The sequence below is a fragment of the Apis dorsata genome, unplaced genomic scaffold (assembly GCF_000469605.1).
Source record: "Apis dorsata unplaced genomic scaffold, Apis dorsata 1.3 scaffold_52, whole genome shotgun sequence".
Lineage (NCBI taxonomy): Eukaryota > Metazoa > Arthropoda > Insecta > Hymenoptera > Apidae > Apis > Apis dorsata.
The window spans coordinates 1,294,241-1,305,642 of NW_006263353.1; the positions used below are offsets into that span (position 1 = coordinate 1,294,241).

Here is an 11,402-nt window from a genome sequence, read left to right on the forward strand (position 1 = left end):
ATATAATATTGTTAACTTACAGTTTGAGAAAGTGCAAGTTGATGAAGTGTGCTTTCTTGAGTTAAAACAGAACTTTCCACATTTGTTGTAACATTTGAATCAGCCAAGGTTGTAGCAGACTGTATTGTAGTCTGAGGTGATAAAGGACCCTATTATATATTTTTTATTATTAATGCGATACATAAAAGAATATAATTAAATTTTTATAGTTTTAATAAATTATATAATAATTATATCAATATATATTAATATATAATAATTAATATATATAAAAAATAAATTTTTAGATATATTAGATATATTAGAATTATTTACATTCTATTAATTTTTTATATTTTTAAAATTACTTACTATGTTATGTGTTGTTGAAATGGGCATGCCAATATTAACAAGTTTTTGTTGTAAAGAATGCATGTAAGCATCATATCCACCTATTATTTGATGATTATGAGGAGTAGCTGGATAACTTAAAGGTGGTGTGCCTACATTAAGTGCTTCAGACGGTTGACTTGTTAATTGAACAAGTTTTTGATGAAGATCTGCTATTGTTTGTGGACCTGTCCCACTAGTTCCAGTACTTGTGTCTGAGACTTTGTCTAAAGAATTCTGTTGACTAAGTTTTCGATGTTGTTGTTGCTGTTGTTGCTGCTGTTGCAATATTTGATTTTGTGTAAATAAGGTCGAATCTACAGATTCAACAATTGTATGTTCAGGAGTTACATCATGGCTAGAGTTTTCATTCTCCGATAGTAAAGGACAATCAGAACTTGTACGTCTAATATTAGATAAAATGCATTATTGTATAAAATATAGAAAAATATATATATTATAGAATATTAATGCATACTCTATACATACCCAACTAAATTGATCATTTCTTGAGTTTCGGTTTCCGATACTTTTCCAGAGAATTGTTGATCGGGAAGCTTTAAATGAAACTGAGATTGATCAGAAGCAGTAGAATTCTCAATATTTTGAGTATCTTGTATAATATGTTGTGGAATAGTTTGTTGCAGTTGTGGTTGAATCTGTTGAACATGTCTAATCGATGCATTCTGTTGTACAACAGTTTGATTTGCAGGAGTAATCCATTTGTTCTGTGAAGTTAATGTATGAACTGCTACTCCTTGAAAATTTTGTTGTACCATTTGTAATTGAGGATCAATCTGATGAGTTGCATTTAGTTGCATTGTTTGTTGTAAAGGTATTTGAGTTTGATGAGTCTGCTGTCCAATTTGAAATGTTTGTGAAATTCCTTGTTGCGTTATATTTGTTTGATAATTATGCGATAATTGCGGTTGTATTTGTATTTGACTTGTTTCTGGTTGAATAGGTTGAAAATATTGCTCAGATTGAAGAGTAGGTTTATATTCGAGTACTGTAGTTCCTGGGATATTTACTGTTTGGTTTGATTCATGAGTAGTTAAACAATGAGGAGTTACAGATTTTGATTTTGGATTCGAAAGTATATTTGCTAGATTTTGTGCTAAATCTGGAAGTGTTGATGAAACTTCTTTTGTTTTAAGTACAACTTTAGGAGCAACTTCTGCGCTAACAACTTGATGAACAGGAACTGAAACAGGTACAGATGCATTTGTTGGAACATTTATTATATTTTGAGGAGTTGTTTGAAGCTGTTGAACTGGTTCTAAAACAGAATGTGATGTAATGTTCGATCCATCTTGTTGAGAAATAAATTGTACATGTTGCATTGATGAATTAGGTATAACAATAGATTGTTTCTTATCATCCGTAACACTAGCAGTTTCCGAAATTTGTGAATCTGTAGACATATTTGATGTTGTTGATATATTAGAAATTCTACGATTTCTTTCATCTATAATTGCAGTTGGTTGTAATTGTGGAATAGCTCCAGAAAGAATTACATATTGTTGATGTTGTTGTGATATTTGTGGTTGAGAATGAAATTGTTGTAATGATCGCTGAGTTTGTATTTGCCCTTGATGTTGATTTTCAGGTTGAATATGCATTTGCGTTAAATTTTGTTGTACAGTAATTTGTTGTTGCTGTAATAAAACATTACATTGCAAAGCTTGATTTTGATATTGTCCTTGTAAATTGATTCCACTTGATGAAACTTGAGTTGATAAATCTTTTTGCGACATAGCTAAGTTTTGGGGTACAGTTTGCATTTGTTGAGTAGATTGTTGCAGTATTGGTGATCCTTGAATGATTACATTATGTTGACTAGATTGTACAGCATTAACATTCTGCTGTATTTGTGACATTGGTGTTATTGTTTGTCCTTGTATAGCATTTTGAAAATTAACTGTTACCGGTTGTATTATTTGAACATTTTCCACTTGTTCTGTGATACATTGAGGACTTTGTGTAATATTTTCGATATTATATTTTTCAGAAATTATAGCTTGTGCTTCTAAAACATTAACTTCTAAATCATCGTGTTTTATTTGTCCTTCTTCAATTGTATTTGATTGTGATAATGAATTTGATTGTGTTGCTAATATATTAGATTTATCTATATTTTCTACACTATTAGATCCTTCTTCTTCATTTTTAATTATTTTCTGTTCAACTACAGGACTAACTAAAAAACGAGAGATTTTTCGCGCTGGAGGTGCAGTTAATGTAGCTACTTCTACAGATGAAACATCAGATTGCGTTTCTTTATTCATTTCCTTTTCTTGTTCAATTATATCTTGAACAGATTCTTTAAATTTTTCGCTTATTTGATTTATAGCCAAATCGTGTATTTGACTTTGACTGTATGTTAAAGAAGATTTAGCAGTTTCATCTTTAAGTACGTGATGTATATCTTGTAAACTTGTATCCGTGGTTGTTACAGTAACTATGGTTTCTTGAGTTGGATCAGTAGGATCACTTGGTAAATTAGTCGGCGTTAATGTATCTGTATTTTGTGTGGATGTAGATGATCTTCTGGATGCTTCAGCTGATGTATTTTCAAGACCCATCTGGCTATCAGGTGTTTGTACATTTTGTTGTTTATCCGTAGAGGTGGTACTCGTAATATGAGAAAGAATTTGATCAATTGGCAACAATTTCGTAGGTGTAGAAGTGTTGGAAGTTTCGTCTCTCTGAAATTATACAATAATTGATTATCTAACTACCAAAACTATCTTTTACCACAAAATAATTATAATGCACATAAATAAAATAAAATATTAGCATAAATAAATAAAATAATTATTGCAAAATATAGTTATATATACTAATTACAAAATATATTTAAATTGAATTACAAAAAGAAAAACACAAATTGATATTTTTAATAATAAATGTACATGTTTTACAATGATATTAATAAATCTATTTAAATAAATATTATTTCGTTCATATTTAGACAATATCATAATTTATAATTTATATTATAATGGTTTTTTACATTTTATAGAACTTATATTAGTAGAATTTTTTTTAATATAATATTATATTTTTGTATTATAAGATTATAATATCAAATTAATTTTTATAAAAAAATCGAATTTTTCTGAAAAATTTTTAAATAAAAATTAAATGTTAATAATTAATAAAATTAAAATATGAAACATATTCTAACATCTAAGCGTTACATTATATGAATTCTCTATAGGACAAATTTAATAATATGCAGAAAATATTGTTATATGATATTGTTGTACTAAAAGATACACAAATGTCCGAACACAATGTATCAATGAATCAAAAAGGATGCAGAAATGCCCACGATTATATAATGAAATATAGGAAATAGGGAGAGGTACAGCGGGGACGATGAACTCACCGAACGGTGTCTACGATGGACTTTGTACGACGATCGGTGGCTGCTTTGACGAGTTAGCGAGCCATGTCTCACCTGCTGCGTCCAAAACGATATATACCAATTATATGTTGGAGGTACACTCTTGCATTTTTTTATGAGGTCACAAGATGTACATTTCGAGCATAATATAACGTTATTTTAATATAAAATATATAAGAAATATTATTGGAAAATTATTTTGGAAAATTATTATTTTGGAAAAAGAATTTACAAGACGCAAAATAGTCCTATGATATACATTATGGACTTTTGTGTATCAGAATTTTAAGTAAGAATTGATAATATTAATATAACACATATATTAATTATTACAATACTTATATTAAAGATTTTTATTTTAAGATTTATTTTTGTTTGTTTGTTTTTTTTTTTTTTTTAAGAAAAAATTATGTTTCTTTTTTGATAATTTATACTAGTTTTATATGTTATATTTATAATATATTAATATTTATATAAAATAAATTAGAAAAACGAAAAGAAAATCATTACCTTAGCTGTATCAAGACTGTGGTCACGATCTCTAGGTCTACGACTTGTAACAGGACTACCACCGGCAGATTGATCTGGTGGACCATGTGCTACTAAAGGTAAAGCTCGTGTAGGATCCAAACGTAATTGTTTAACGATATCTTCTATCAATTCAACAAACGTTTCACATTGAGATTGCGGTAATAAATTTTCAGCAACCTGAAAACAAAAAAAAAAAAAAATAATAATAATATAAAGTAACAATAAAAATAATGATATATAAAATTTTATCAATATATTAATTTTACCAAATTATTAGCAATGTCAGTAGGCACCATATCATCTCTATCAAATTTAAATGTCACAGTTTTCTGTTTGCTAGTATCTAATTGACATTCAACAGTCATTGATTGACCCTCATTACTGCTTACAGATAAAACTGTTAATTTGATACCAGGTTTTTTACGTTTTGTACCCGATCTTTTCACTCTAGATCTTTCAGATGAAGTAACATTATCAATATTTTCTTGCGTCATTCTATATGAAAAATAAAATATATAATTAAATATTTCATATAATAATCATACTATTTGAGAAATAACTGAAATTTTATAAATTTACCCTTCATTTGGCACTGTTGCTTGTGATGTACTATTTATATTAGTCAAATTAGAGATATTTCCCTGATCTTGAACATTAGAAGATACATCTGATGGTAAAGATTGTACAGAATCCATTGTATCTTGCTTAGATAAGGATGATCTATCGGTGTTAGAACATTGTTCTGTATTTGATATAAAATGCTGTTGATGTTGAGATGTTGTATTTGATTGCGCGGAAATACCAGATATAGGTACAGAAGTAGGAATATTAGAATTTTGCGAATATTGCATTTGAACTAAAACGTTCTGTTGAGATTGATGTCCACTATTTGTAATTAATGTAGACGTATTTTGCACATTTGGTATTGTTGAAGTTATTGTATTTTGAATGTGAGTCGATGATGATGTACTTTGAATATTTATACCAGATGGCACAGATGCTTGAACTTGTCCTGCTTGTTGTTGTATATATGGTTGTGAAGTTGGAGGTGCTGTGCTCTGAGAGATATTTGAATGAGAATACATTTGAGGTGTAGGTTGATTAGATGATAAAATTTCGACATGACCAGAAGAATTCGAGCTAGTATATGAATGATACATTTGTTGAGATATATTTTGTTGGTACATTGGCTGTGTATTATATCCTGAAGTTCCTGTTGTACTTTGCTGATAGTACTGTTGATTTTGAACTGGCGGAGAAGCCACTGAATGTGAATGTACTTGTTGAACATGTTGTATTTGTGGTTGAGAATATTGCACTTGTTGAGGTTGTTGTATTTGCTGATGTTGCATGTGTTGTGGTTGTGATAAAATTTGTATTTGTGGTTGTATTTGTTGTTGTATCTGATGACTCATTTGTTGTGGTACATTCATTTGATTCAATTGTATATATTGTTGTTGCTGATGTAAATGTTGTTGTTGTTGTATTTGTTGAGTTACTTGAGGAAATTGTGGTTGAGTCTGTACAGTTTGAGGAGTGGAACATTGTGAAGAAGTAGCAGTTAAATTTTGTGAAACATGCTGGGAAAATTGTTGTTGCTGTTGTTGTTGCTGCTGTTGATACTGTTGTTGCAACTGTTGTTGATATTGTTGTTGTTGATACTGCACCTGTTGTTGTGAAACCTGAGGTACTTGTTGTATTTGTTGTGCTTGTTGTGGCTGAACAACAGATGTTTGTTGTTGTATTAATGGTTGTTGTTGAACTAATTGAACTTGTTGTGGTTGTAAATTATGCTGCTGAGTTTGTTGTGCAGCAGTTTGCATTTGTTGTTGTTGTTGCAAAGGTATTTGATTTTGTTGCAATTGCATTTGTACTTGATTTTGCATTTGAATGCCCATATTTGATTGCATCTGTTGTTGTTGTTGTTGCAATTGCATTTGTTGGAGTAATAATTGTTGCTGTAATAAATTTTCAGTGGTTGTATTAGTATTATCCGCTTCTCTATCTAAACGTTCCTTTTCTTCTTTGGCCTTACGTTCTTCTCTCTCTCGTAATAAAGTACTGATTTGTGATTTTAACATTTTTGTCACAGCTTTAACATCTTCTTCGAGTATAAGGCTAGATTTAGCCATTTCAGAGGCTACTTCTTCTGCATTATCAGTTTGAATATCAAAGTCAAACTGTATCGCTTCATTTTCTTTATGCTTATTAGTACGTTTTTTAGGATCTAACACTCGAAGTCTGAATTCAACACGTGACAATTCCGCATCCGCTACAGCTGAATCTCTCGAAACCATTTCTAATTTCAATCCGACATCATCCGCAAAAAATTCATGATTTAAAAGATCTTTAACTAGAGGCCGTTCTTCTTTTTTTAAACGAATACACATTTCTATAATTTCGCGTACTTCTGGATTTTCTACCTTGTCATAACTTTGTGGCTTTACACCCTGTATATAATATAATATAATTATTTCTTAATATGTTATTTAATATATTAAATAAAAATAAATAGAAAAAAAAACAAATTTGTTATTAATGTTAACAAATAAATAAAAAAATATAATACTACGATATAATAATATGATAATAGTTCATTAGTTAAAAGTTAAGTTAGTTAATGAATTTTAATAAATAATATGTTATAATTATATTTATACTTTATGTTACTAATTAATTTACCGATACTACGCGTTTATATATTTGTGCTGGTCCAGTACATTCAGAGTATGGATATTCACTAGTAGCCATTTCAAGCATACACATTCCAAATGCATAAACATCAACAGATTCATCATAATGTTCTTCATACATTTCTGGTGCCATAAATTCAGGTGTTCCAATAACACTTTTTGCAAAACTTCGATTTTTAAGAGTAGCAAGTCCTAAATCACCAATTTTTACGCTTCCTGTCGTACCAGTAATAAAAATATTGTCACATTTTAAATCACGATGAATAATTGGTGGTGATCTTGAATGCAAAAAACTAAGGCCTTTTAAAATTTGTCGACACCAAGATTTCACTACTTTTGGATTAATTTTTTTAAAGCGTCTTAAATACCTATATGAAATTGAACGAATATATTTTTAAATATAATAATAAAAATTTCATAAATGTTTAAATTTAAAAATTTACGTTTTTAATGTTCCTGAAGTCATAAGCTCAGTGACTAATACAATATATTTTCTTCGTGTAAGAGTAACTTCCCAATAGTCATAAAATCTAACAATATTTGGGTGTTGTAATCCTTTCAACATTTCTGCTTCTTCTCGAAATCTTAATCTTTCTGTCTTGTTTAATTTTTTTTCCTGAAAAAAAAAAAAATTATTAATATTATTATTAATATAAATAATTATATTTAAAAAATTATATAAATATTTAATTATATTTTACTGACTTGTAATTCACACCAAGCAACAGCTACACCAGTTTGAGTATCTAGTCCTCTATATACTGTTTTAAAACTGCCTCTACCGATTTCTTCTTCAAATTTTAAAAATCTGCCATCTGGTGAAATACCTATAGCTTTTTCTTCATCATCATCATCTTCAACTGTTTGCACTTTAACTTTCATCAATAAATTTCGTACTTCTTCCATAGCCATAGTTTTTTGTGTTAATTTTTCATCTGCTTTAAAATTTTCATCAAGTAAGGGACCAATAAATCCTTCTACTGTTTCTTCTTGCACAACTTCTTTCTCTTTTTCTTCTTTCATCATTTTAGTTTCATCTTGCATATTTGCATCTTTAACATTCTCCATATCTGTATCTAAAGGTGGTACTTTTCCTAATTTACTTAGAGATTCATGAAGTGCCTGAGCAGCAACAATATCACTGATACTAGTGCCGTTATCATCTTCATCATATATTGTCACTTCTTCTACTTCTCTTTGTGTATCTATATCTTTAATTTCAGTTTCTACAATTTCTTCAGACACTTTTGATGTTACAAATCTTGAAGATTTTACTACTTCTTCATTTTGTTGCATATTTTTTTTATCATCAATTATATTTTTGTTAGAATTTTTAGTTAAGTTTTCATTCTCTGCAATATTTGTAGATTTTGATTCATCGTTAGATATTTTTCGTTTTATTTTTTCATTATTTTTATTAACTGTTGAACTTATAGAATTATCTGCAGACATATTTATATCTATATTTTTTTCCATATTTGTTTCTTTTAAATTTTTATTGTTTTGTTGTTCAATAATTTTTTCTGTAACATATTTACTTTTAGATTTTATAGTTTTACCATCACTATTATTACATTTCGAATTTATAGAAGAAGTTGAAAATATTTTTTGTTTATTCTGTGCAGTTATTTCTTCTTCGATACAATTTATCGATATTTTTCTTGTAATATTCGAAGTCGAAGAGAATTCGAAACATTCTGATGTTGAAGTTTTTTGTTTATTAGAATCTGATTCCTTTTTATCTGTGTTCAATAACAAAGTAGCATTTTCTTCACTAATATTGCATTCCATATTCGTTTCATCTTCATCCGAATTTTTTAATTTTAATCGACTAATTGGTGTTGATGGTGTAGAACTGGATCCTGCATATAAATTTCATAATAAAATTTATAGAATCTTTTGAAAAAATTATTGTTAAATGCAAATAAATAATACCTGGCATATTGAACACATTTTCCGTTGCTGTAATAGCTTCCTCTGCATCGCTAAAACTGCGTTCATTTTCATGATCTAAAGATGGTGAATTAAGATTTCGAGAAATTGATTTTTCAGAAATTCGTAATGTAGATAAAATTTTCTTTTTAGAAGAAGGGGAAGTATTGCTGATTCCGTTACTTGTAATAGATAATGAATCTATATTATGATCAATCCTTTGTGTTCGCACTTGTTTTTTGCAAATTGTTGTAGAGGAACGGCTAATATTTGATGTCTAAGAAAAATAATAAATATATAACTTAAATTTATATAATATTTATTAATTAGATATAGAATATTTTATTTTTTATACCTTTCTATCTCCAGAACTATGGGCACTAGTGCCAGCTTGAGAAACAATAGATAATTTTCTTTGGCGTTTATGATGCGTATGGTTATGGATCCTTTGAGAAGTTACAACTGAACAAGGACCTCCTTCTTGAGAGGCTAAGTGGCCCACTGCCAAACTAATCCCACCCTGATTTCCACCACCTCCACTGGCCACCAATTTTGGACATAAACTTGACAGGCCACTTCCGCCTGAGGATTGTTGTCTATTTGTCTCATACCTAAAATGTGATTGAAAATACTACATCATATTTTTTTTAGAAATTGTAATTTTCTTTTAATTAAAGTTTTTTTTTTTAAATATTTTTTTGATTAAAAAAATATTTTATATTTAAATCATATAATCATATTAATTTAAATACAGAAAACATTTATTTTATAATATATAATATATAATATAAAATATAAAATATATATGTTATAATATAAAACAATAGCAAAATTTATAAATTATATATAATAATATGCTATTATATATAAACATGATTAAACAATAATATGAAAAAATTACACACATGCACATACATTTTGCAATCAAATATTTTTTATTATATAACTATGAAGAATAATAAATCAAGAAATTAATATTTAGCTTCATCTGTACTAAATGTACATGCTTGATATGAAATTGTTAAATAATATCAAAGTGTTATATATGATATTTTGAAGTACTATTTAATCTTGAAATGAGATGAAAATATGAAAAATATTTGAAAAATATATTATAAATAAATAAAATTTATGATATTGATAATACTTTCATAAAATAAAAAGCTAAATTAATAACTGTTAATAAGATATTATTTTACCAATGTTTTATTTAATGATTGAATGATATTAAATGCTAATGCAATAGTTTTATATTGCAATATAACAATAATGTAAATCATATTACTAACCTTTGAATACCTACAAAATTTCATACTTGAAGTTCAGGGTCAGTAATTCTGAAAATATATTGGAATTTATACTTTCATATATTTCTTTTTAATGAAATCTTTTAATTTTATTTAATAAAAATTTCTTTATTAGATTTTATAGTACTTCAACATTCTAGCTAATTTTTAAGATGTTAAATAATATAATTAATATTTATACTTTATTAACAAAATCTAAATATTAATAAATAATATTATGAATGGTGTAATACTTATAATTAATAATAATATTATTTGAATATTGATTAAATATTAATGAATATTAATGAATATTATTTTTTTAATATCTATATTCATAGATATTTTTTTATTAAGAATTTTTAATAATTTTAATAAAATTATGTACATATATAGCACCGATGAGATAAATAAAAAGACTTTGTGCATATGTGCAATTTTATTATAAAATATTATTATATATTTTTGTCATAATCAATAATTTAAAAATTTAAATTTAACATTAAATAAATTCTATTCATATGTTTAGACTTATATATTTTAAAAGAATATTTTTAGAAATCAAATATTTAATTTTTAATAAATAAAATAATCTATAAAATAGTATAATATTAAAAATACTCATTAAATTGCATTCCAAATTAAATATATATTAGATAATATAATCAAATTAAAAAGTGAGTTATAGCAAAGAAATTAAATGACAGAAGATAAAAAATGACAATGTAAGAAGCATGATTTTTGATACAGACATCATTATACCTGTCCTGCCTACTGTGGCCAGATGAGAGGAATCCACGCACTGTATTGCCTATAGCTGCTCGCTTTTTAACTTCTTTTTTTCGTTCTCTGTACCCACCAGATCCAGTGTCCACTTGGTCTTGACGGGTATTTCTATCTCCCTGTAATATAATCCTGAATTTAATAATAAATGAATATGTACAAAAATAATATATATATATAATATTTATATATTATATATATAATAAAAATTAACAAGATATAAAAAAATATATATATATAAATTTAGAAATAATTTATTACCTTAATACTTAAAAGCTTTATATTTAAATTAGTACTTGTACTTGTTGGAACTGGACTTAGATCACACCTTATTCTTCTGTGTGATTTTTCAACAATTGGTGGATCTTCCTCTAATTCCAACTGATTTCCAATTGA

General features: G+C 27.2%; 1 protein-coding gene across 6 annotated transcripts in view; it reads right to left on the minus strand.

Annotated features, from left to right (window-relative positions):
- The window catches only part of LOC102680032, a 17,373-nt gene that overhangs the window by 3,555 nt on the left and 2,416 nt on the right, over positions 1-11,402 (minus strand). The window contains exons 2-15 of one of the 6 annotated variants that reach the window (XM_031515086.1): positions 11,268-11,387; positions 10,986-11,125; positions 9,293-9,548; positions 8,941-9,214; positions 7,711-8,867; positions 7,449-7,621; positions 6,995-7,373; positions 4,892-6,762; positions 4,579-4,807; positions 4,292-4,489; positions 3,764-3,835; positions 859-3,077; positions 352-775; positions 21-149 (exon numbers count right to left, since the gene is read on the minus strand). In XM_031515086.1, the coding sequence (XP_031370946.1) occupies positions 21-149; positions 352-775; positions 859-3,077; positions 3,764-3,835; positions 4,292-4,489; positions 4,579-4,807; positions 4,892-6,762; positions 6,995-7,373; positions 7,449-7,621; positions 7,711-8,867; positions 8,941-9,214; positions 9,293-9,548; positions 10,986-11,125; positions 11,268-11,387 (7,641 nt within the window). Of the gene's footprint in view, positions 1-20; positions 150-351; positions 777-858; positions 3,078-3,763; positions 3,839-4,291; positions 4,490-4,578; positions 4,808-4,891; positions 6,763-6,994; positions 7,374-7,448; positions 7,622-7,710; positions 8,868-8,940; positions 9,215-9,292; positions 9,549-10,975; positions 11,126-11,267; positions 11,394-11,402 lie in introns of those variants that run through there. The other 5 variants (XM_006609183.2, XM_031515085.1, XM_031515089.1 and 2 more) reach the window with 5 other exon arrangements.